The 27,486-nt window shown below is 41.8% G+C and overlaps 1 protein-coding gene across 3 annotated transcripts in view; it reads right to left on the reverse strand.

The window, feature by feature from the left end:
- GABRG3 (gamma-aminobutyric acid type A receptor subunit gamma3) overlaps positions 1–27,486 on the reverse strand; it is a 309,531-nt gene that overhangs the window by 125,351 nt on the left and 156,694 nt on the right. For all 3 annotated transcript variants that reach the window (XM_079972872.1, XM_079972871.1, XM_079972873.1), the window contains 2 exons: positions 6,121–6,344; positions 2,156–2,238 (listed from right to left, as the gene is read on the reverse strand). In XM_079972872.1, coding sequence (XP_079828998.1) covers positions 2,156–2,238; positions 6,121–6,344 — 307 coding nt within the window. The remainder of the gene's footprint in view (positions 1–2,155; positions 2,239–6,120; positions 6,345–27,486) is intronic.

Genomic DNA, 27,486 nt, shown 5'->3' on the forward strand with positions numbered 1-27,486 from the left:
AGTCTCTCTCCTTTTCTCTCGCCTTTTGTATATGTGGCAGAGACATAAAATACCTGAGTTACCTTTGATTTTCCTCCTGTTTTCACTAAAGCGATGGTTGGCAGCCAATCACCATCATTTAAATACTTAGCTGAATATAATTTTCAGTTTAGAAATATTTAGCCCGCTAGTGTGAGGTTTCTGTCAGGTCAGCTTCTCAGTTACAAATAGTCTTTGGAGTTTCTGCTGATAGTTTCACAGCAGTCTTGAACTGAGCACTGAATGTTCTTGGTTTTGTGGGGTGGTCGAGAGAGAGAGGGAGAGAGCGAGAGAGAGAGAGAGAGAGAAGCCCTTCAGGAGGAGGAGGAGGAGGAGGAGGGGGAAGAAGAAGAAGAAACCAGCTGCAGTCATGGTGGCCAACCAGATGCCACTAGGAAACCAACCAACAGGATTTAAGCATAAGAACATTCTCCCGTCCAGTGGTTTTCAGCAACTGGTATTCAGAAGCATTGATGCCTCCAACCGTGAAGGCAAAGTGTACCCATCATGGCTAAGGGCCATCAATAGTCTTCTCCTCCATGAACTTGTCTAATCTTATGAAGCTATCTACATTGGTGACCATCACTGCCTCCCGTGCAATCAAGTTTCATAGTTTTAACTATGCGCTGCATGAAGAACTGCTTTCTTTTATCTGTCCTGAATCTTCCAACACTCAGCTTCATTGGATGTCTACAAGAGCAGAGCCATACCACCACTCTAGCTGTTTTCTCTTGGCTCAGGACATGGTCTGTTATATCCCATGGTGAGCTAGAATGGCAGGCTTTTCACAGCTGCCTGCTTCAAGGATTTTACATTTTCATACTGGTTCTTCACATGAACCTTGAAAACCATAAAACTGAATGCTGGTAGAGATTCTGGTACTTGCATCCGCTGACCGCACAGAATGGGCACAATCCTCTAGGAAGTTCATCTCCACAAGCCCCATTGAAATGAATGGGAGATGCACAAGAGCATGATGGAGCTGGGTTGAAGAACCTATCACAGAATCAGGCCCATGTTGATACCCAATTGGGAGTGCAATGGAAGTATCAGTGGAAACGTCTTGAGAGAAGCATCCCAAAATATACATAAATGCAAACAAAAACCTAGCCAAGTAAGCCACATTGCACATGGTGGTCCTGCATGAGTCCTTGGCAACAATGTGCTTCAGCAGAGGACCAATGTGGCCTTGAGCATCCTGTCAACATGTACCAGAGCACTTGGATAGCCTGAAATAACGCATATGATTCTCCAAGTTAGAGACACATGGACTTCTGCAATCCGTCAAGACTTCTGCTCCTCTGCACAAAGCATATTGAAACAAGATGCGAGTGCTAAGGAATGTTGAACACTGCATTACAGCTTGGAAAAAAAACACTGTCACGTTGCAAATGATCTTCCTGCAATTATTTTTCATGCATCTTACACAGGCAAATCTCTCACACGAGAAAGAGATAGGATAATCAAATTGCCACACAAACATCTGAAGCACTGTTAAGCAGATTTGGATAATACTTGTATTAGCATCCTGGAGCTGATCTGACATGTTAATTAAAAGGTGTTCCTTGTCTCACATGTGTTCCTGTTGGTAGGTTCTTATCAACAATGACAAGATTTATTAACACATTTGCACACACACATGTTCATATATGCACTTTAAAGTACAAAAAGTTGTACCATCCAGCTTCAACTGGCAAAACCCCTGAATGGTGAAAGTATAACATTCTTCAAGTAATGATGCTATAGAACTTTGACTTATGAACTGGTATTGCTTCTGTGTAAGTTATCACAAACTTTTAATGCATCTGAATATGAATGGGAATCACAGTACACATCACCCACATTTTAGGAAGGGGGATTTGTGTTTTATTATATATATTCATATACACTTAGATACCCATAATCAGTTCATGGTTCAGTAGTCACTGGGGCCACAACTTAACACAATGCAACAATTCTTGTCTTTTGCCACAATGCTGCAGGTTGGAAAACCCCCTGTCACAAACAAAGATGGGGAAACACGCACAGTGCCATTGTAATGAATCTGAACCATCTATCAAAATGAGAAGCAAATACATGTATATATGTATAGTCAAAGTTTTGCTTTTAGAAGATATGCACCAAAACTATTACTTACAGCTGGAGAATATCAGTGGGCATGAATGTTTATCCATTGGGAAGTTGTGTAGCTGCAGCTGACATTCAGCGTTGATAGTAAGCCTGGAGGGAAACCAGGGAGCTATTACTGTCTCCGTATGATGACAAGTTAAAACAAGACAATATCTGGTGGCATTTCCAATGCTCAACGGTGAAATTCTTTAAAATGCTTATTTAAAGTTGATGTTGGTGTAGGTTTAGTTGTATGTATTTGCTGATCTATGCAGTTTTCAGTAATATAGTTCTGGTTCATGTGTTACCAGTGGGAGCAAAAGAAACTTGGACGGTGGAGGAACTGGTAGGTAGCATGACCTCAAAGGAAATAGATAGGTAGCCGTGTTGGTCTGCCATAGTCAAAACAAAAAAAATTCCTTCCAGTAGCACCTTAAAGACCAACTAAGTTAGTTCTTGGTATGAGCTTTCGTGTGCATGCACACTTCTTCAGATATCTTCTTCAGATATCTGAAGAAGTGTGCATGCACACGAAAGCTCATACCAAGAACTAACTTAGTTGGTCTTTAAGGTGCTACTGGAAGGAATTTTTTTTGTTTTCTCAAAGGAAATGTATGACACATTCTCCTTAGAAAAGTGTAAAAATAGTTTGACACATAGAGAAAACCCCTGCATTGACCAGAGGAGACAATCTTTCCCTTTGGTCCATGCCTTTAGGCCCCATCCTCAGGAGCTGGCTGAAGGAGCTTATATCAGCTTCCAGTACCAGGGTCAGTCCAAGCTGTGACACAACTATTTAGTCAGACTAGGGAGCTGGCCAACTCCCATCTTCTATGTTAGAAGCACAATGTCAACCTGCTAAGGATGAGCAGTGAACCAGGCACTTTGTGAGAGGTGTTGTGGTGGGGCTCCATTCTTTCTCCATGTGAGAGTCGCTTCTGCAGTTCAATGGGTGAATTGGGACACAGTTTATTTGTTAATATCTACAGTAAATTGCTGAGCAATTTCACTTCAAATTTTGCAACAGCATTTGAGAGTTTATGAACTCAGTTGAGAAGCTGATAGTACCTTAGAAGCTCACTTGGGGAGAGAACCAGAAAGTGACCTTTTCAAGGAAGTTATGATACATCTCAATTATATAATTTTTCACCCAAATCAGAAAAGGACACATGAGCTTAACAGGAAAAAGTAAAGTTTAGTATTCCTGAGGTCCCTGACTATGTTCATTTGATTGGTTGGTTGGTTTTGTAGCTTCTAAACCTTATGACCATTTCTATCACTTGGCACTGAAAGCAGCTTACAAATAATGAAATATAACTTAATACAATGAGAAAATGCTCCAGATTCAAGGAAGTAATCTAAGCAAGATTATTGATACTATCCAGCAGGGAGATGTGAAGCCAGTCTTGGGAAGATCTACAAGAGTGAGGCAGTGGTGTGCAGCGAATTTTTTTGTAGGGCAAAAGTTAGGGCCAGAGGCTTCAGCTTGTGAGGGAGATTTAGGGGCAGGGGCTGATGTCGTGTGCATGAGCATCACGCCTCCCTCCTTAAGCCAGGCAGAAGCTTTGGGAAGGAGGCACCAGACTTTAATACTCTAATTTACCAGGAACATTTAGGTAACCTAGTCCCCCCTAGTCCGCTGACCACATGCTCCTCCAGCCTCCTCTAGTCTGAGGGACACAAAATCCCTTATGAGGAACCTTCTGAGAGCTTCATGCCATGGGCAGGGCCAGACAAAAACAGTGCAATACAATGGATGTATCACATCTTTGTAGAACAAGGCTCCATTCCAGGTATGCAAAAGTCAGTGGTTTCTGCTCACACACCCCTTCCCATCCTCCACTCAGATAAGCAAGAGCTATTATCCTAGTTCAGTGACTGATTCCAGCTAGGAGGATTTGGAGATAGTTGGGTGTGGAGGGGCTGATTCTAGCAGTCAAGTAGGGCCAGAGAGAGATGCGGACTGAAGTGGGGTGTGGGCCTAGGGAGATTCCTGAGGGCCAGATAGAAAGGTCTGGAGGACTGTAATCAGGCCCCATAACCAAGATCCCCACCCCACCCCTGAGCTAGGATATATAATATGTATGCTATCAACCAAGAAGGGAATAGTGAATTCAATCAAGAATGCGCCATAGAAAGGCCCAAACAGAATATACTGACTAAATAAAACAAATATGCAACAATAAAAACCATAGTTAAAATCAAAATAAAATGAGCAGCATCTATAACAAATAATGCCCCTCCTGCAAGTCAATTCCAGCTATGATCCAAATGCCCGGATGAACAAAAAAAAGCATTTAGCCTTCATTTAAATATTTATGCTTTGGGGACAAACCTGATATCACCTGGGAGGAAGTTCTTCTGCATGTGGGGATGCCACCACAGATAAGATACAGACCATTTTTTAAAACAATATCTAATGATAGTGAATGGGGGTTGGGTCTTCAGAAGCTACATGATAGCACCACATGCTAGAGAAGGAAATGAAGGAGCCAGACATGGATGGACCACAAGGATCATCTTATGCTGCATCATAAAGGCATTTCAGATTCTACCAAGCTATAAGATATGCACACCTTTATTACACATATCCATATCTGTGTGTGCACATCACACTGCACATGTATCTATGTGCCCAGTAATACCCCCTCTACTGAAGCAACTGGCAAATATTCAAGGTCAGAGGGGGGTTGGGGTTAGGGTTAGGGTTAGGGTTAGGGTTAGGTTGTTCTTGTTTCCATGTTTATTATGTATTTTGTGTTTTTATGTTGTGAACCACCCTGAGACCTAAGGGTATAGGGCGGTAAACACATTTAACAAATAAACTTAATAATAATGTCATTACCCTACAAACGTTGGCAACTGGTTGGTCAGAGCATTAAAGGCTAACATTTGCAAGTTTGGTTTTGGTTCAGTTTTGGGACTGCAATTTATATGAAGGATAGCAAACCTTGTCATATCTGACCACAAAGATGCTGCTGTGTGCATCAGCACAACCCATTATGTGGGTCATCAGATCAACTTAACGCATTTCTAGAGGAACAGGTTGCCCGAAGAGTTTAACTCATTCCAGATCTAGGTCAAGATCTCAGGGATGATGCCAAATTTAAGCCAAAGTCTGTCTGCCTTCAGACATTATTTTATAAAGCGTGTTCTCCCTTGTGGAGAGCACGTGTTGCAGTGGGGGCTGACGAGACACCTCACTGTTACTAGGCAAAAGAGTTTGGCCATCTTTTAAGCAGGGGCGGGCTGTTACTGGGGAAATTTATATGTTGCCATTTATTGATTGACAGCCCTAATTGTTAAATACATTGCACGCAGCGACGAACTTCCTCTTTTCGCTGCATGCTTTGGATCACCCGCCCTCCCTCCCTAATGTTAGGCTGTTTGCTTGACCTTGCTATGCCTGTCATGGGGTCGTCTACTTTGGGGCAGGGGCCCGGTAGGAATTTTGTCCATTTGGCTGATTGGCTGGTGCCATTTGGTTTTTGCCTACTGTGTAGCAAATCGTCACAACTTGTAAGGTTGCGGTTAGGCATTGGTTTGGGAATTGGTTGGTGGAGGGGTATGGATTTAGCTGTGCCTGCCCCTCCAAAATGCTGCTGCTGCAAGGGTTTTACATTAAAGGAACCCAGGGGCTTACCATGCTTTTGTCCGAAACCCCCTGGCAAGGGGCTAGGGCCACGCAAGAGCCCCTGGGAGCATTCTGGGGGAGAGGTGAGGCATGGTTCCCAATCCTGTCTCTCTCCCCAGGTGACTTACCCTTTCTGACTTTGCAGGGGGTGCAAATGTCAGAGCTGTCCCCGTGCGGGGTCAGTTAGTCGCTACCAATGCCTAAGCAACCACTCACACTGCTGTAATTTTAATAAAGTTGTGGCCAAAATTATGCCAAAAACAAAAATTAAGTGTCATTGTGTTTTTTGGGGGGGTGTCTTGGGGACCTTGACGTGCAAAGTTTAAATGATGTGAAAGGGACAAACATTAACTTCCTACCTTAGAGTATACAGGATCTTCCCATCATTCCATATTCTCAGGAGCTGATTAGGTGTAGTAATCCAATGAGCTTCTGCAGTTTTAGAATTCCTGAAGATAGTATCTGGGATCCATATTAACCCGACCATATTGCTGTTCAGGGTGAGACTTCTTTTCATGGTGCTGTTAAAACGAAGGCGGCTGTCAGTCCATGTCTGAGCAAAAAAAATATCAATTTGGTATTCCTGCAATGAAAGCAAATTAGAACTAATTATTTACAATTGAAAAAAAACAACAGATCACCAGTTTGTAAATATATTCACATTTCACTTAAAACAATCCTTTATAATAATAATAATAATAATAATAATAATAATAATTTATTATTTATACCCCGCCCATCTGGCTGAGTTTCCCCAGCCACTCTGGGCGGCTCCCAATCAGTGTTAAAAACAATACAGCATTACATATTAAAAACTTCCCTGAACAGGGCTGCCTTAAGATGTCTTCTGAATGACAGGTAATTCTTTATCTCTTTGACATCTGATGGGAGGGCGTTCCACAGGTCGGGCGCCACTACCGAGAAGGCCCTCTGCCTGGTTCCCTGTAGCCTCACTTCTCGCAATGAGGGAACCGCCAGAAGGCCCTCGGCGCTGGATCTCAGTGTCCGGGCTGAACGATGGGGGTGGAGATGCTCCTTCAGGTATACAGGACCGAGGCCGTTTAGGGCTTTAAAGGTCAGCACCAACACTTTGAATCGTGCTCGGAAACGTACTGGGAGCCAGTGCAGATCTCTCAGAACCGGTGTTATGTGGTCCCGGCGGCCACTCCCAGTCACCAGTCTAGCTGCCGCATTCTGGATTAATTGCAGATTCCGGGTCACCTTCAAAGGTAGCCCCACGTAGAGCGCGTTGCAGTAGTCCAAGCGTGAGATAACCAGAGCATGCACCACTCTGGCGAGACAGTCCGCGGGAAGGTAGGGTCTTAGCCTGCGTACCAGGTGGAGCTGGTAGACAGCTGCCCTGGACACAGAGTTAACCTGCGCCTCCATGGACAGCTGTGAGTCCAAAATGACTCCCAGGCTGCGCACCTGGTCCTTCAGGGGCACAGTTACCCCATTCAGGACCAGGGAATCCTCCACACCTGCCCGCCTCCTGTCCCCCAAAAACAGTACTTCTGTCTTGTCAGGATTCAACCTCAATCTGTTAGCCGCCATCCAACCTCCAACCGCCTCCAGGCACTCACACAGGACCTTCACCGCCTTCACTGGTTCTGATTTAAAGGAGAGGTAGAGCTGGGTGTCATCTGCATACTGATGAACACCCAGTCCAAACCCCCTGATGATCTCTCCCAGCGGCTTCATATAGATGTTATTTCTGCCCTCCCCCCATTCCCAAAATAAAGAGGTAATATACTTGGGTTAACTTGTACCACAGCTCTATCAATAGATAACAATAATCTGCAAAAAAAATGCTGAAAGGCTGAGTGCAAACTGGTTTTGTCTGAAAGCAGAAGCTGCCTCACAACCTCTCTCTACTTTCTCAATTGAGGGTGGGCTTGATTCTGCAGTATATAAATTTTGTTAAATACATAAATAATAGGACTGTGATGGTATTCTGGAGGGGGGAGACCACAATTTGCATTACATATACAAACACCCACTTCCAGTGGCCGCCATATAAGTATTATATCACTGTAACTGTTCCGTTCTCAAGATTGCCTTGTTCCTTAGTATTCCCAAAAGGAACCATGGCAGCTGGTTTGTACCAATAGATCATGTTTTCCATTTATAGTTATAATCAGTGCTTTTATTTTCCAAAAAAATGTTTAGGGGTACTCTCATTTTGACTCAAGAAAATACCATTTTGTAGTTCAAATCAGGAAAAACAAATACAATAAATGGACAAAAGTACAAAGATTCACAAAATGTTTAGGGGTTTGCATACCCCTGCGTCCCCCCAGAAAAAAAGCACTGGTTATAATGCTTTCTGGTGATGCCCCTGCTGTGGCAACCATTATCTGAAAACATGTTAAGATATGTTTACAAGAGTTCACTCAATGTTCCTGCTGTACAATCTCCATTTGTTGAAGTGGTGCTTTGGGGAGAAGACCAGTTTACTGGATTGTTTCTCCTGATTCTAAAACTGCCAAAGCACCTATCTGTGCACAGTGCAAACCTCACGACTCCTCTGTTCAAGAAACGCTGCCACGTAGAGCAAAATATTTAAGAAACATTTTAATTTGTGGTCTTGAACATCCCCTCTGCCTTTTTTGCACGTATGCATGCACACAAACACATTATAAAACACAGAACCCCTTGGAAGCAAAATAAGGAGTATAATTCATGAGGGAAAAGATTGTGCAAACTTCATAATAATTTCTTTATTTCTAAAAAATACAGTTGGCAATAAAACACATAGAAATGCTCCTTCCCATCACTAATTACCTGGCTGACATTAGAGGTAATAGCAATGTTCTCTCCAACTTCCCCAAATTACAAAAGTTACCATCTGTTGTCATAGTAACTCCCCCCCCCCTTCTATCACAGCAACAGTTTCCTCAGTTGCTATAGAAACATATTACAACAGGCTCCTCTTTACAATACTGCCACTGTTCTTTCTCCATACTGAAGAATCTGGTCCTTGCCACTGATGACAATCTCTGTACATGACACTGGAATCTCCTAGAAGTGTGTCTTGTGCAAATTTATCACACAGTGGATTGCCCAGTTAGCCTGTACCAGTGCTGCAGTTAGTTGGAATCTGTAAAAACACAGATGCATGAGGCTAGTTTCAAAATTACTGCTCGTTTCTAGTATACATTTTATGCCTGGTTTAAGCCCATTTTGCTCCAAATCAATCACGAGACTTGCAACATGGTTTTCTAACTACTGGATCAATATAATTTACATTACAAATACAAGGATATTTTGCACACAATTGTTCAGCAAGAGTAGAAGAGCAAACTCAGGTTGCGCAATTAAAGGGCACCTGGGGCTCTTGTGCAACAAACCTGCTTCAGAAAGCAAAGCAAAACAAAACAGAACCATAAGGAAAGTGATGGATAGATAAAGAGGAAAGCATAGTCTCCTTTCAAACAAATTAGAATTGGTCAATGTTACATAACTTCCATGCATACTTTCTGCAAACAAATCAGGATGAATGCTCAATATTCAGATAATCTAGATTAGGTTCAAGAAATAGCTATTACCAACATCATAGTTTATCCCAATTAAAATACTCCAAGTGATTGCTGAGAATAAGAGAACCCTGGTGGTTTCAAGAGTGCAATCCTAATCTGCAGACTGATTGGCTGGAAGGTGTTTGGAGGTGGTGGAAGTGCCCCTCTGCCAAATCCACCACAGAGGATGCTGCTACACCTGTGGAAAGTCAGAAGAAAGGACTGGTGCAGCTTAAAATTGGCTGCCTGCCAGCTCTGAATTCACAATTAAGTAACTTTGTACTATCGGTACAACTGCTTGAATTGATTCTAACTCTACCCATTATGGCCTCGTGTCTTGCAGCCCTCCAGCTCTAATCAAATACAAACACCAAAGGTAAATGTAAATTTAATCAGCAGTCAGAAATTGTCCAGATTTACCCATTAGTCAAACCTCTTGAGAAAATCAAAAAATCAACTCTAAGAACGTCTTCGTGTTTTGGTTGTATTTTGTAATTAAAGTGTTTTCCTTTTGCCCTTGTAAGGGAAGCAACATACTTTGGCCCAGTATTTGTGGCTGCAGCATGGAGTCTATTATGGCTGTCGGAGACCATTATTCCATATTAATGCTTCAAAATGCTCTCTGTTGCTCTGACAGATCTCAGGGGCAACTTTAAATACGAGGCAACACACCTCTTCAAATGGCAGTTCCTGGCACTACATGAAAGCTCTCTCAGAACTCTATTTATTTATTATTATTACTATTTAAGAAACATAATCACTGTGAGATAATGGGTAACTTTTGAAGATAACTCTAGCATCCACCCATTCCTCATGGCAACAGAAGGTGGTCCCATACCTTAGCAGAAGAAATAATGAGGGTTACCTCTGAGAAATTTAACTGAATTTCCCCTGCCTTCCCTAAGAATATTGCCTGAGGAGAAACTCCCAAAGATGTTCAGAGCATCATTTATTCCCAAGGAGGCTTTCTGACACCTGCCACTCTCTTTCCCTTCTTTAAGGTGAGGTTTCACTTTTCCCTTTGTTGAAGGGAAGGGATAGCACAAGTAAAGCTCAAGGTTGAAAGAACGGAGGCGTCTGATCAAGGTGAAGTTTGCCCACTATGCTTTTTACTCTTGTAATTCATTTGAGCAAAAGTGCTCATATAGCCAAGTACCCCTACTTGGATTTCTGACCCTATCCCCAACTCTAACTTAGGAAACCTCGCTCAGGTTGGTCTAATTGACAGCACACCGTTAGCCCAGGCTTCACACATGCAGTCTGTTATTTCTCCTGGAAACTCACCACCAGTTCTGATGGTAGTTTCCTAGTCGCATTTTAAAGATCAGCCAATAGGGCTTCCCTTCGTAATGCCACCTCTGCACTAACTCTCCACAGCAAGGACTCACAGAGAGGTGTCCCCTCTGGCTGCCTTCCAGCAATGAAATTCCCATCCCTGGGAGACTTGCCAAATGGGATCTATATTTAATGCAATGATTTAACAGCATTTTATCTATGCTTCATATTGAATGTAACTTGTACCAAGCTTCTGAGATTAGGTAATGCAATAAATAGAGAGGTGAAGTTCAGTGGCCCGCTATTAAAATCTTTGCAATTCTAAAATGACTAGATGGTTCTAAAAAGGTTAGACTGAACTTCCGGAGGCGGCGCCATCGGTAATGGCGGATACCCTCTGAAACGGAGGGGGAAGCTCCGCAGAAATCGGGTCCACCGCTACAGCGAAGCGGAGGACCCTCAAAAAACCCGCAGGCGGGTGAAGCCTGGGGCCGTGGGGCTCAGCGGGCACGCTTTGCGCCCCCCCGAACTGTCAAAGGAGCCCTGAAAAGAGCTCCGGAGCGGAGCGGGGGTGTAGCGCTGTGCTGGAGCCGATCGCTACTTCTGCGGAGTGAAGCTGCATAGCAGTTACCGGAGAGCGCTGGCCTTTTTCCTGTGAAACATCGGATTAAAACAGCTATCCGTGAGTAAGAATTTGGAATTTGGAAAGATCAAAGTTAAGACCAAGTATTGGACTTTGAATTTGAATTTGAATTTGAACTTGAAACCAGAAACTTGAACTTGAAATTTGAACTTGAAACTAGAAACTTTGATCGGGACTTTGAACTTGAATTTAAATTCGGACCTGAAATCGGCAAAGTGCAAACAGGAAGTCCGCTTTGCCGATCTTGTAAATAGAATAAAAGCAAGGGACAAGGGAACTTTGAACCATTGACTTGTTTTATATAAAGAGCTAAATTTCACTGTCAGAGCAAAAGAACCCCCCCCCCCCAAGTAGGGAAGGGGGGATAGAAAATCCACCACTTTACTTCTGACACTGATCTGCCGGTCTGTCTTAAATAACTGCAAGGCTACTGTGAAAGCACTGTTTATGGACATTGTAACTTTTGCTGCTGAATGTTGAGAAGGACTGGTAACAATCAAGGGAGCCTCCAAATTTATAACTCTTTTACTCTTTTACTCTTGCAACAAATTGGAAAGATAACTGGGGAGCTGATGAAGTTACTGTTTAACAATCATTGATGAAACAACCTGGCATTCTGCTCCCCTAGAGGAACTTTGTGTTATAGCTGGGGATTTTCCACTGCAGCTGCTATTGTTTATAGCTAAGAAGGAAGCTTGGGAATTGTGTGAGTGACCTTGATTCCTAGAGGCAAGCAATGGAAGAGAAACAACCAGACAAGTTACAGCCTCCAGATAAAGTATCAACAAGAGCAAAAATTAAACAACAGCAGCAGCTGCAGGCACAGCAGCAACTCCTGCATAGAAGAACATCATCAGCAGGACTCTCTGTCCCACAAGCTACAGAAAAGGAAGAATCAAAAGGAACAGGATCGGATTCTGCAACATTAGACAAGATCTTATCGGCTCTGCAAAATTTGACAGCTAAGATTGACCAAAATACTTCAACTATTAAGGACCTGGGGCAAAAAGTAAATGATTTGGGGACGAATGTGAACTCTAACACCCAGGCGATTGACAGACTGTTGCAGGAGTCTAAGGAGACAAAGAAGACAGCGGAGGAAGCCAAAGAGAGGGTATTGGCAGTAGAACAAAAGATACCACCAATAAATAAAAAATTGGACGAATACAAGGTACAATTCTCTTTGATTGAACTTAAAGAGAAACAGACCAACTTGAGAATCAGATCGGTCCCAGAAATAGAAGAAGGAGACTTGATAGAACTGTTGACATCGGAATTTGAGGAGTGCTGGGACCTGGATCCAGAGAAAGAAGAATTTAAGATAGTGAGTGCTTTTCGACTGGGAAGGGTTAAGAGGAAAAATAGGCCGAGAGACTGCTTGATTGCCCTAAGGACAAAAGAGGAAAGAGATAAAATACTGAGTCTACATTACCAGAAAGCACTCGATATCCAAGGGGTGAGAATTGAGATTTTTAAAGATATCCCGAAATACCTGCTTGACCTTAGAACAAATTACGGAGATTTGGTGGACCTGCTAAAAAGAAACGGAATTTTGTTCAGGTGGGAATTCCCACAAGGCCTCTCGTTTACATTTAAAGGAAAGAAAATTAAGATAAGATCAGAGGAAGATAAAGTGAGTTTTCTGAGAAATTTTGGAGAAGAATTACAAAGAGAGGCCAGAACAAAAGACTCGGAAATACTAGGACTGGGACCACCTGACGTAGGAAGAACCCCCTTGGGATTGGACCAACGAGAGAAAGAGATACCGCCGACAAACCAAGAGCAACTTTTAGGAGCAACTGGTGGAACATCAGAATAACAACAACATGTCTCTGCAGATGTTAACTTGGAATGTTCGAGGTTTGAATTCCCCCAGCAAAAGGAAGAGGATTTTTCATATTCTGAAAAAGGAACAATTGGACCTAATTTGTCTACAAGAAACACATATAACAAGACCCCAAAGGAAATTATTGATAAATAAAAAGTTAGGCCAAGACTTTATTTCATCAGACAAAGTAAAAAAAAGAGGAGTTGTGATCTACGCAAAAGAGAAATTATCACCAAAGTTTCTCCTTAAAGATGAACATGGACGATTTGTGGCAATTGAAATACAATTCCAAGGAGAGAAATTAGTAATAATTGGAGTCTATGCACCTAACGAGGGGAAATCAGAGTTTTATAAGAAACTGCATGAGACGTTAATGGACTTCATTGATAGAAATATCATTTTGATGGGAGATATGAATGGCGTTGTCTCGACATATATGGATAAATCTGAAAGACAAGTAGTCACAAAAGATGGAAGACTACCAAAGACCTTTTTTGAATTGACAGACAATATGGACTTGATTGATATTTGGAGAACTAAAAATCCCCTAGGTAGAGAGGGGACCTTCTTCTCTGAAGCCAATTTGACCTGGACTAGAATAGACCAAATTTGGATTACAAGAGGGATGGCACCTAAGATTCGAAAGGTGGAAATCTGCCCTAAAATCTGCTCCGACCATAACCCAGTGAAGATGGATATGAAACTAACACCGACTGGTTCCTTTAGATGGAGAATGAATGACACCTTGTTTAGAGACTCTGAAATTGTGAAAAAGGCCCAAAAAACATTAAAAGACTACTTTGAGATAAATTTGAAGACTACCGTGGAGAAAAGAGTAATCTGGGATGCAAGTAAAGCTGTAATGAGGGGGTTTTTGATTCAGCAAAATGCTATAAAGAGGAAACTTCAAGAGGAGAAGAAAGAAAAGATTTTAGAGAAAATTAGAGAAGGCGAGAAGAGATTAAGGACTAAACCTAAGTCACAGGACATTCTACGAGAAATTAAATTACATCAGGCACAATATTTGAAAATGGTTAACCAGGATATAGAATGGAAAATTAAACAAATGAGACAAAAAACCTTCGAATCGGCCAATAAGTGTGGAAAGCTGCTAGCTTGGCAGCTGAAGAAAAGACAGAAATTAAATACTGTTACCAATCTTGAAGTAAATGGACGAAATATACAAAACCCACGGGAGATTCAAGACTGCTTTCAGAGATACTTTAAACAACTGTATTCACAAGGGCCACAGAATGAGATTAAAATTGAGAAATTTTTGGAAACAAATGGATTACAAAAAATTTCTCAAGAGAATAAACTAATACTGAATGACAAAATTTCTGAACAGGAGGTTGAAGGTGCCATTAAGAACCTGCAACTAGGCAAGTCTCCAGGCCCGGATGGGCTAACCTCCAAATACTACAAAGATATGAAAGACTATTTAATTCAACCTCTAATGGAGGTTGGCAATGAAATTATGGAAGGGAAAAGAGCGCCGGAGTCGTGGAAAGAAGCTTACATCACGCTTATACCGAAAAATGAGACAGAAAAGACACAACTAAAGAACTACCGCCCCATATCCCTACTTAATGTGGATTATAAAATTTTTGCTGATATTCTAGCTAGAAGATTGAAAAAGGTTTTAGTAACAATGATTCATAAAGACCAAGCTGGCTTTCTCCCAGGCAGACAATTGTCAAACAATACGAGAAACTTAATTGACATTTTGGAAAAGCTACAAGTTAATATAAATACAAAAGCTGTTTTGATTTTTATTGATGCGGAGAAAGCCTTTGACAATATTTCTTGGAGTTTTATGAGGAAAAATTTGCAAGGGATGGGGGTTGGAGAAAGGTTTGGAAACGGTATAGGCGCGATTTACTCAGAACAGAAGGCGAAATTAATAGTGAACAATGTAGTTACGGAAGAAGTTAAGATAGAGAAAGGGACACGACAAGGCTGCCCAATTTCCCCTTTGCTTTTTATTTCAGTCCTGGAGGTCTTGCTGAACATGATTAGAAGGGACCAACAGATTCAGGGTATACAGGTCGGAGTTAAACACTACAAACTTAAAGCCTACGCAGATGACCTAGTACTGACATTACAGGAGCCAATCCCTAGTTCTAAAAGAGCACTGGAAATAATACAAGAATTTGGTCGGGTGGCAGGTTTTAAATTGAATAAATCTAAAACTATGGTTTTAGAGAAAAATTTGACAGCAGTAGAGAAGGAAAGGTTTCAGGAAGAAACAGGTTTAACATTGGTGAAAAAAGTGAAATACCTAGGGGTGAACTTGACTTCGAAGAATGTAAATTTATTTAAAGATAATTATGAGAAGTGTTGGTCAGAAGTGAAAAAAGATCTTGAAATTTGGACAAATTTGAAACTTTCCTTACTGGGTAGAATTGCTGTTATCAAAATGAATGTATTGCCAAGAATGTTGTTTTTGTTTCAGACGCTACAAATCATTGACAAAATGGACTGTTTTGAGAAGTGGCAAAAAGAAATTTCTAGATTTGTCTGGCAGGGCAAAAAGCCCAGAATAAAATACAAAATTCTTACTGATGCAAAGGAAAGAGGGGGGTTTGCCCTGCCGGACTTTAAGTTATATTATGAAGCAGCAGCTTTTTGCTGGTTGAAGGATTGGCTACTTCTCGAAAACACGGATATTTTAGATTTGGAAGGATATGATAATGTTTTTGGGTGGCATGCATACTTGTGGTACGGTAAGGCTAAAGTGTACAAGACATTTAAAAACCATATTGTCAGGAAAGCATTGTTTAATGTCTGGATGAAATACAAAGATTTATTGGAAAATAAAACCCCTAGGTGGCTCTCACCTATGGAAGCAAAGGCCTTAAAAAAGCTTAATATGGAATCTAACTGGCCAAAATATTGGGAAATTCTGGAGCAGGAGGGAGATAAAGTGAAATTGCAAAGCTATGAGAAACTCAAGGATAAGGTGCGAGACTGGCTACATTATTTTCAGATAAGAGAAGCCTATCACTTGGACAGGAAAATTGGCTTCCAGGTGGAAAAATCAAAGCTGGAAACAGAATTGTTAGAACCCAATGCTAAGATATTGTCGAGAATGTATAACCTGCTGTTGAAGTGGAATACTGAGGATGAAACGGTAAAATCTGCTATGATAAAATGGGCACAAGACGTTGGTCATAACATTATGTTTGTTGACTGGGAACAGTTGTGGACCACCGGTATGAAATTCACGGCATGTAATGCCTTAAGAGAGAATATTATGAAAATGATATATAGGTGGTACATGACCCCAGTCAAACTTGCAAAAATCTACCATTTGCCCGATAATAAATGTTGGAAATGCAAAGAAACTGAAGGGACATTCTTTCACCTTTGGTGGACGTGCCCTAGGATCAAGGCTTTCTGGGAGATGATATATAATGAACTGAAAAAGGTATTTAAGTATACCTTCTTGAAGAAACCAGAGGCCTTTCTTCTGGGCATGGTCGGCCAACTGGTGCCAAAGAAGGACAGAACTTTCTTTATGTACGCTACAGCAGCAGCAAGAATACTCATCGCAAAGTATTGGAAGACACAAGATTTACCCACTCTGGAAGAATGGCAGATGCAAGTAATAGACTATATGGAACTGGCTGAAATGACCGGCAGAATTCGAGATCAAGGAGAAGAGCAGGTGGAAGAGGACTGGAAGAAGTTTAAAGTTTATTTACAAAAACACTGTAAAATCTTTGAATGTTGAGGACATTGAAAAGGAAAAGAAGGGGTTCTAGTGACTGAGTTAATTAAGAGCACAAAGGGAGGGACCAATAATCAAAATGAACAAAATTGAGCTTGCTGAACTAATTATTACATAGAATACAAGATCGGGAGGCGGGTGGAAGTAAGGAAAATAAGGTTTTGAAGGGTATAATTGGAAAGTGAGCTTATTTTTATGTCAAAATTTCCTTTTTCTTTTTTCCTTTTTTTTTTCTTATTTTTGGTCTATGTTTTGTTTTTGTTTTTGTTTTTTTTCTTTTTTGGATAATGTTTGTGAAAATTTTTCTTTCTGTAATGTTTGTGAAAATATGCTTTTTTGTTCTTTTTTGTGGAAAATGTAATAAAAATTATTATAAAAAAATAAAATAAATAAAAAATAAAAAGGTTAGACTGAAGCTATGTACATGCAACATTTAATTCCAGAATCAATGGAGACTGCGTACATGTTTTTTCTACATAGTCCACACCCAACGAAGATCCATTGCAATTTTTTTTGTCCCCAACAGCTCATTGGAGATTAATTCTGCATTAGGCTGCTGTGTGTCTATTTAAAAACCAATGAAAATTGATGCAGGTGGATCCAGCAACTGCCCAATGATGTTGTGAGTAGGCATACATGTTGGGAAACTGAATACGTGCAGCTTCTCACACAGTCAATTAAGGTTTGGCAGACAGCCAAAAAGCAATGTGAAGGAGTAAGTCTGCCTGGTGATACAGAGGCATGGAGACAGCTCCATGATTGGTCAAGCTCTCTCACGGGAATAATGATTAATGTCCTACTAACTGGAATGTGTGTTAGTACGAGTGTCAGTGTAGGAGTTGGAGGTTGAGAGTTGTGAGTTGTGTATGAGAGAGCTAGCTAAAGATCCGTGTTCTGTTCCTGTAAATAGTCCACTGTATATAATAAACACCTAACTACAAGTTCCTGGTTCCTGCTTTGTCTATCCTGTTTGCAGACAAGTTGCCAATTGCTTCCGTGGATTCTGCGTTTACTCTGCTAGGTCTGGCTAAGGTCCTGAAACTAGTTGGAAAGTTGCGAAACAGCAATAGGTTTTGCCAATAATACAGTATGACAAGCTCACAATTACCACTTCCTTATTCTCTCACCTGGGGTATGTGAAGGGAGGAAAAGGCATGATCAAGGGGAGTTTTCAAATGTGTACCAAGTGACCACACCCACCCTTATAGAAGGCAGGATCTAGAAGTCACAGAATCATAGATTTTGACGGGACTCTGAGCATCATCTAGTTCAACCCCCTGCAATGCAGAAATATGCAACTGGATCAAACCTGCAACCATGGTGTTATCAACACCACACTCTTAACCAACTGAGCTACCGATCAATCTAGACTGAAAGCAGCACATTGAAGATGAGCGTGAACTCTTTTGGAATGAGAAAAAACTGCATTGTTGTGTGACAAATGGCATAGCGGGTACACAGCCTGAAAATACAACTAACAGGTTGCTTTTGACAATCTCTGCAGGGTGAACAGATTCAAAGGACAACAAGAGTCCTGGGTTTCAAAGAGATCCTGAGAAAATGAAGTTTCAGTAAATGGAAAAATCTCATCCCTGCAACTGTTAAGGAAGCAGGGGCCCTGTTCTCTTTTGCATCTGGTGGTCACCCTTGAACTTTGCTAGCCATAGGAATCTGACCTCATGCACTGTACTAGTATCACACTCAGGTGCCTCTGCTTGAGGATATAGATGCCTGTGGAGCAATAATTGGTGTTGGGCCAGTAGGCTGCTCATTGGGCTAATTATTTGGGGAATATTTTTCTCCCATCACATTAAATGTTTTTAAGCCATTTGTCCTCTGATGTCTTTGATTTGAGGATTAGCATGCAGCATCAATGTACAGTCCAAACAGAAACAGCTCCAAATACTGTTAGTGGTGGTAGTGAAGGATTAGAGTGGGAGGTTGGTGCAAACTTCTATCAAGATGATAACATACCATCTTGCAAGCCAACCAACCGAATTATCAGGATGGAAAACAATCAAATCAAAGCCAGTGATTAAAGCCAAGCACCTGTTGTCCCAAATGAGAACTGGAAATATACTAATACATTGCAAAATCAGCTCTGCGCCTTTCAGAGACTTGAATTTAGTGTCTCATCACAGATGGGCAACATCTCCTTACAAAAGCAGTTTGATGAAAGCCATACAAGCAATTGTTATCTGCAGAACAGTTCAGGACAAAGACTTAAGGAGAGTGCTAAGAATCCAGGGAAAATATAAGAATCTGATTTTTAAAACGACCAAAAAATTTCAGAGTTGTGAACAGTAGAGGCTCAAATTCAGCTCAAATCCACTATATCTTCAGTCCCATGTTCACTTGCTTGAGAGGAAGCTTTGTTAAACTAAATGTAACTTAGTCTTGATCAGGCACATATAGGATTGTGTTCAGATGTTCATTTAGCTCACTATCAGCTACAGAACTATTAGTTCATTGTGAGCTGAATATTTGCTTTTTGTACACCCATGTCATTCAAATACATTAATTTTTCTTTCCACACAAAAAGTCCATAAGGGGTTCTCTATTAATAACTATCAACAATATTTTTCTCTAACCATACCTAACAACTTTGCCTCCAGTAGCTTCAGCAACCTGGTCTCCATTTTTTTGTCTTTGTTCACATAAGGGTGTCTCCACTGTGGTCATATGTTAAAATAATATTTTGTAGTTATTTACTAATTGTGTATTCATTAATTCACATCCAGTTCTATATCTTCCAGTCCTATTTCTTGTTGTATTTGCTGTGGTTTCCCATCTTTTTTTTTTTTTTTTAAAAAACATCTCTTCCATTTATGCTCCTTCCACTCTTTTCCCAAGAAAATCTTGGTAGCTTTTTCCTCTGAATTTAATCCAAATTGTACACAGAGTCCTTTCTCTCTCAACTCTCACTCTGTCCATGTTGTAGTCCTGTGCTGCCAGTCACAGCAGAACTCTGTGGAGGGAGAAGCCAGCCAACCACCCAAGTCTCAGGGAGGTACTTGCCTGGAGGCAGAGTCCATAGACAAGGTCCAGTTCTAAGGTCAGGAGTATCTCAGTTCATGTAGTCAGATGACCCAGGAGTCAAGAAAGCCAAGGATCCAAGGTCACGAGAAGCAAGAAGCAGCAAGGTCTGAGCAGTAATAACAAATGTTGTTTCCAGCAACTGACTTGAGGCTGGGAAAGCTAGCGCCAGCTGGTTCTCATCAGGAGCAAGAAGGCTGATCAGCAGCAGGTGGAGTCACTTCACCTTCTGCTCAGCAGGCTGCTGCTCAGCAGGTGAAGCCGACTCCTGGCCCATGACAGCCAGCTCAGTATGTATCTTCACCTCTCCATCCATGGCTTCATCCTAGTCCTCCAACATCACAGCTCTGCCATTTGGTTGTTACTGTCAGGAGTGCGTGCAGGAGCCAGGCCCTGTGACCAGTAGGACTTTGCAGGACTGGGGCCTTCCTAAGTTTGTTCTGAAGAGGCAAGGTGCGGCTGTACAGGTGAGGCCAATTGGTAACTCACAGCACCTGGTGGCAAGAGCCGGGAAGGGATATAAGGTCAGCATTTCCCTTCGGCTCTTTGCCACAGCAACATGCTTCCTGCCTTGCTGCGTTTGGCTTCTTGACTTCTTGCTTCCTGATCCTCGGACCTCAGCTTCCTGACTCCTTGCTTCTTGATCCTCAGACCCTTGACTTCGTGACTCCTTGCTTCCTGACCCTCAGACCCCTGTCTTCTAGACTCTCATTCCTGCCCCCACCCCCATCTTGCCCCCGGTCCTGACGTCCTCAGCCGGGACTTTGATCGCCCATAGACCGGACCGTGACAGTTTCATTGTTGTAGACACCTGTGTGAAGGACTTCTCCATCTCATCATCTGCTGCCTCCAGAACTACCATTTCACTCTCCTGTACTGGCAATCCTTTATCAATAATGTTCTCCAAAGCCTCTGTGTCTTCTTTAAATCCACTTTCCATTTTATCCTTCTGTGGTCCATTTTCATTCACCATTTCATCAATCCCAGCTCTGATCTCTTTTATTTGTTCCTCGAATAATTGCTGCAAGATGCCAACAGTCAATGGAGTGTCCAAGGATGTACCGGTATTTGCCATATTGGGTGTTCTTGGTCTTATTAACAGCTCAACTCCACTTTAAGAACTTCCATCTCCCGTCTCCACCTTAAGATCTTCACAGCTTTCCTTATTAATCCGTGTTCCTTTCCCACAAGGCGAGGTGTCATAAAGATTGTTAGAGAAATAGAGGCCTGCTGCCCTTATGCCTTGAGGGCTGATGCATGGTTTGGGGAAACAATTTTATTTCCTCCGCTCTAAGTCACTCACTCCCAACTTAAGTTTCTAGGAGCCCAAGTTTCTCAATCTCCTGACATAGAAAGCGGCTTTTACAGAGCATCAGAGGTTGATCCCTTGTACACTCTCTTTTCCTTGAGCAAATTTGACAGGCAAGAATAATGACTTGGCTATCTTTAATAACCATGTAATTATCTTTGTCAATGAGCTGTTGACAGAAGGTATTTAGCCTGCCATGCTCCTCCCCTGGAAGTCCCCGCTCTGTGATCTTCAGATGAAGGATGGCATACTAACTAACTAACTAACTAACTAACCAACCTCACTCACTCACTCACTCACTCAGGGAAAAGTGAGGGTTGTGTCTTGGGAAGATGGGGTGTGGCCTAGAAGGAAATGCAGGCCTTAGCTGAAACAAGTTGCCCCCATCCCTTTAGACAAGAGCTGCCAAGAGTTTCTGGCATGACAAATTGCTGGCTATGGCAGACTTTTTCCTCCGCTAAATGGTGCATCTTTTTCATATGCAGCCTTGCTTTTCCTTGTTGTTTCTCACAGACAATCGTCACAAGCCATCATTTGTATTCGTAAAGACACTCTTTTGACTGCTTTAAAATTCATTCTCAGTTGCACTTGCTGTGGCTTCATTGGTAATCCATTTCATGCAGGCTTCATTCTGTACATAAGAAAGCCCAAAACTATTGTTTGATTCACATTACATCTTCTTATTTTCCAGCCGGTTACCCCATCTCACTGACTGAGTGCACTCATCTTGTCTTTGCCCTGTGGATCCTTTTGTGTCCTTCCGGATAGCATTTCAAACCAGTGGTTTTTAAAATTCTCAGAAGCACAATCTATAAAGCTCGCACCTTCCGGTGCTTTACAGACAACAACAACAACAACAACAACCAGGGATCTGTGTGATTGTAGCATCCCCTAAAACTTATTTAGAACATTCATTTCTTACTAATCCCCCAGGGAGCTCTGGGGTGGAATTACATGGCCTTACTTTCCTCATTGTATCCTCCTAATAACCCAGTGGGGTGTTTTTGACAGAGAGAAACTGACTCAGTGTGCTTCATGGCTGAATGGGAATTTGAACGCTGGTCTCCTAGATCATAGTCCAACATTCTAGTCACTATACCACACTGCCTTCCACTAAGGATCACTGCCTTCTCCTTCTCACCCTGTTACACATTGCTGAAAGCTCCTTTCTGCCTGCTGTATGTTGTATCCGTTTATTCTGAAACTGAGGTACTATGGAGGCTGCCCACTCTGTGCAAACAGTGACATGTGACAAGGCCTTCTCTGTAGTGGCCCCACCCTGACTCTAGAATTCTCTTCCTCTGGAAGTCTGGGCAGTAGCGACTCCCACTGACAGGTTAAAAACAATTCTATTATCCTTCTTTCTGGAGTTAACTTGTAGCCACCAGTGCTTGTTTGGCCTTGGGCTGTTACTCTGCTATGATTTTATAAATTGCATTGTTGGAACATTCATTTACATCTTCTGCTCATTGTATTTTTGTACAACCTGGAAATCTCCCTAGGATCCTGTTGTCATGATGAAGGGTGGAATACTGATTCTGAAAAAATAAATAATTCCAGCTTTGGGATGGTATGGGTCATGAGGGGTCTTGCTGTTGCTTCCAGTGCTATTTGGATATAAAACAACAACAACTGCATGTTAATTGCAGTTACTCAGTTAACATCATATCTAGTTTGGGTATGAGAGGGCTGGGAGCCTGTGGCCTTCAAGGTGTTGTTATGATTCCCATCATCCTGGACCAGCCTTACTGGCAAGGACTGATGTGAGTTGGTCCAACAACATATGGTGGACCATATGGTACCCATCCTGGACTAGAGGATGCTGCCTTTGAAAAGTCACTTTGCCCAACTTTTTATGCCCAGGTGGACAGGTAATATGGTTTGCACACCACACCCGAATCAACCATATTATCCTTTCTATCAGCAATATGACTCCTCTTTACCTTTAAACCTTCCTGTTTCAGGGGACTATCTGGCAGGAGTTCTAGTAGAAATCTGGCAGTGTACATGCACCTGGTTCTAATCCACATTCGCTTGGTGTGTTTGCTTTAAATGTAGCAGTACCTCTTCTGCGCTTTTTAAAGGGGTGGGCAAAAATGGGCTGAAAATCTAAATGAAATGGTTTGAGCATTCTGATGTATATCAGTCTCTAAAAAATGAAGTTCAGATCCACAAAGACATCGTGAGATATTAGAACACTGAAAGAAAGGGAAAAGTTGCATTTCTTTATGGTCTAGACTTTTTTTTTTAATGTTCTACACAGTAGTAACAGTGTTTATCTCTGGAATTACAAAAAGCCAGGTGCCTGGTTTCAAAGTGCAGTTTAATGATTCTGTTCTGCCGTCCCCTTGATTGTTTCTCCACCTAATATTTGATTGGCTTTATATACAAGTATTCATCTTATGATAACGATTTCTAATCAGTTTGGCTTCAGCATTTCCATTACAGGCAAAAATTGTCTGATTTTATCGCTTCTGTTTATCTGAATTGTGTTGGTTGTTCGTGCCCTTTATCAAGTAGCTGCAGGTCTGAATTGCAAGCTGCAATACTTTTTGTCTTTTGTGGGTGTCGATGTCAGGGTTATCAGATCCACCGGCTAACTGGTACATAAAGCTGGCTCAGCCATTCCACAATCGTCCTTGGTGAGAAAGAGCTGTACCATTGCACATTGCGTTATTAAAGTGCACTATTATACTGAACTCCTTGCCACTAGGCTGAGGCCATCAAAGGAATGTGTGGGAGGGAAATTACAGCTACTTGTGTCTGCATTTCGAGAGCAGCGATGATAAATTGAATTACTTGACATATTCTTTCGGAATTAGCAGTCAGGATTTAAAAGTGCAACCATATATCCACCAGAGATCTGAGTTAATGATGTGCGCCCAGTCTTAACTTTGCCATTTTCTTACTTGATTGTTTATTCATGCACCCTTCACATTCTATTTATGTAGCTATTTGTCTGTAATAAGAAACAAATTTGGAGAATGAGGATACTTAGTTACAGCGCTCATTTATTTTCTGCAGCGAAGATTTGAAATATGGGTATCTACATTAGGAGTCTGATAGCACACTTCAAACGACAATTGCTATATTCTGCATTGGGGTGGGGTGGAGACCATGGCATTGTATGCCACTGGCTGGCAGTGGCAAGACCTGATGGAGCAGTGCAGCCAGAGTTTGTGCCAGCCAAAACAGAGGATGGGCAGAGAAAATGTGTTGTGGTGGCAGCAGGTCCTGTGCCACCCAGGCTGTTATGTACTGAGTTGAATAGGATCCAAAAGGCAGTAGTCTGATTGGTCCTAGAACAATAGGATCCAGAATGCAACAGTCTGATTGGTCCACAGGAGCCACCCAATCCAGCTCCAGGTGGAAGGGAATCCACAACCTGATTGGTCTACAGGAGAATCTCGGAATTAGCCAATCACGTGGGGCCCATTGTGTAAATAATGTATATAAGGCAGACATTCTGGGGGAACTTCCATTCCTCCTCACCACTTTGAGCTGAATAAAGAGCATGAAATCCACTCTCGACTCCGAGTATATTTCACAGGCCCTGCCCACACCCATTTCATGACTTTTGTGGTCACTGCCACCAGCAGTAGATTCTACCATTCCACCATTTGATGGGCACATTGGGGTGTTTCTTCCTAGTGATACTTCTTCACTGAAAGCAGAGCTCTTATGCTTGCAGAATTAGGCAGGGCTGGGTGGGGGGACATTTCTGACCCATCCAAACCCACTCCACCACAACAGGTTTTTTTTTTTGGGGGGGGGGGGTTGGATGGCTCAGCCCACCCTGAAAATGAAGACAGAGATTACAGAGGCACCCAAAGACTTTTTTTTGGGGGGGGGGGTTTCAGTTCACTAATTTAAGCAACTGAAACCTGGTCCTGACAGCTACACCATGCAAATAACCATATATGCTTGATGGTTGACACATTTCCCCAAATGAGTCTATGCAATAGTTTTATGAGAGCTGTTCACAATCTGACGGTTTAGTACCTTCATCTGGTTTAAGCTTTACGGTTGCTTGAAAACTAATAAACATCCTGAAAGTGTTTGCTGGAGTGCAATTCACCAAGATCATCTCCCATGTGAATCCTATTTCAATAATGGAATTGGCACAGATGCTCTCTTCCATTATGGTTCTTCCATTGAAATCTCTTAAAACTTCAAAGCAGTGCACTGCATCACCCAATAGTCAGGAACACTGGTCTCTTTAACATATACTGATGCTTATTGTCACGCAGTTGTTGTTAGTACGTCATTTCCTCTACTACCTATAGGCCAACTGCATGTTACAAATAAGACAAGACGGAGGTGCTCTTGGTCAGTCAGAAGGCAGAAAAGGGAATTGGGCTTCTGCCTGTGATGGATGGGGTAACACTGCTGCTGAAGAAACAGGTTCACAGTTTGGGTGTGCTCCTGTGCTCAGCTCTGAGCACGGATGCCTGAGCATGGCCAGGTGTGCATTTGCACTGTTAAAGCTAGTGCATCAGCTCGTGCCCGTTCCTTGAGATGTCTGATTTGGCCACAGTGACATGCACCTTAGTTACATCCTGTATGGATTACTGTAACACGCTTTACGTGGGTCTGCCTTTGAAAAGTGCTCAAAATCTTCAGCTGGCTCAGAGTGCTGCAGCCAGATTGTTGACTGGGGCTGGTTTTAGGGAGCACACAACTCCCTTGTTGTAACAATTCCACTTGGCCATCAGTCTGCTTCTGGGCATAAATCAAAGTGCTGGTGATGGCTTATAAAGCCCTCTGCAGGTTAGGTCCAAGTTATGTGAAATACTGTATTTCCTCCTACAAGCCTGCCCAGGTTCTGAGACTTTGTAATGACACCAACAATATTCCCTGCTTCTTCTTTTTCTGGCCGTGTGGCTGATGTCAGCCCATTGCCAAAAAGGACTTCTGAAGAAAGACTAGTTTTGAATCTAAATAGATTCCTTTTAGCCATATTGGAATTGTAAACATATGGACACTGTGGTGTAGCATATTGTTGTTATATTTTAATATTCTAATAGGAAAACAATCAATATATGGAACAAATGACATCCAAATGAATTGGAACAGCAGCAAGGATTGCTCATTTGGAGGTCCAGATGAAGTAACATTTTAAACAAAACAGTGCCCAGAATTTAGTTCCTTATGAAATGCAAAATGTGTGACACTTTATCAGTAAGATTATGGTTCTGTGAAATTATTATTTTTACCATTCATTTTATTGTCAGCATTACTTTCTGGCTGAAATGGTTTGTTGGAGCATCAGCAAACACAGCACTTATTCTATCTAGATTTCCAGCAAAGGCAAACGTGCAACTGCTGGGAATATCATTGAAAAATATAAAATAATTAAGGTGCAAATGCTTTATGTTATTCACAAATCCATATGTATCAGTGATAAAATACTGTACTGCTTATTTCAACAGAAAAGTGAGTCCTGTGTGATTTCACACTTGACTGTTATTTTAAAGTGGGTATTTGTTAGGGATGTGCGTCTATTCTGTGTGTACAGAGATGATGGGAATTGTAGTCTCAAAACATCTGGAGGGCCGAGTTTGAGGAAGCCTGGGTTAGCCTGATTGATTTGTATGCTGCTGGGGGATTCTTGTTGTTGTCTTGTTGGGCTGTGTATGTGGTTAACAAGGTGTGTTGAGGCAGATGGAGGTGTCCCTAACCTTCTGAGAAGCTCTGTTCCCTCACTTTTTCTTAAAAAGTTGAGTGTGTGGTTGGTTTTAATCCCTTTTGGGTTTTTGACAAACAAAACCCAGATGACTGGGGCAATGCCCAGAGCTTGAGATGGGAGGAGTGAAGACGAGAGGGGAGGGAGTAGAGAATCATTCATTTTACAGGCAAGTCTAACTTTTAATCACAGTAAAAAACAACAACATTCAAGTGTGCACCAATCACATGGATTTGGGGGGGAAAGAATAAGCAGAGTTGTTTTTCACATGGGTTGTCATTCTCCTCTGAGTTTTGGCTGTGAATGTAAGGCATAAATAGTAGAGATAGACTGTTAGGGTGGCCTGCCTCTTTCTCAACTGTCCTTTTTCCTAACAAACAACTAAAAACTATGTTGTTCTCTCTTTTCTCTTTTTGCAAATTCCATCTAATTATGTAAATAAGGGGGGAAAGTTATAGCCATTTTAAAATTTCCCATTATACTCAATGGGAAAGCTTCAGGTTTAACCAATCGCATTTGGAGTTGAATAACAAAACGAATCGGAACAAGGCAGAGTGGATCCTAAACAGAATGGGCTGCTTCCAAACATTCCAGATGCTGGCACAAGGCAAACACTGTTGTCATTACACATCCATAGTATTTGTGATGCATTCCTGGTGGATGGCCAGTTGGGTGGGCTCTGAGTTCTTACTTAGCA

Source organism: Podarcis cretensis (assembly GCF_951804945.1).
Source record: "Podarcis cretensis genome assembly, chromosome: 4".
In the NCBI taxonomy this organism is placed as follows: domain Eukaryota; kingdom Metazoa; phylum Chordata; class Lepidosauria; order Squamata; family Lacertidae; genus Podarcis; species Podarcis cretensis.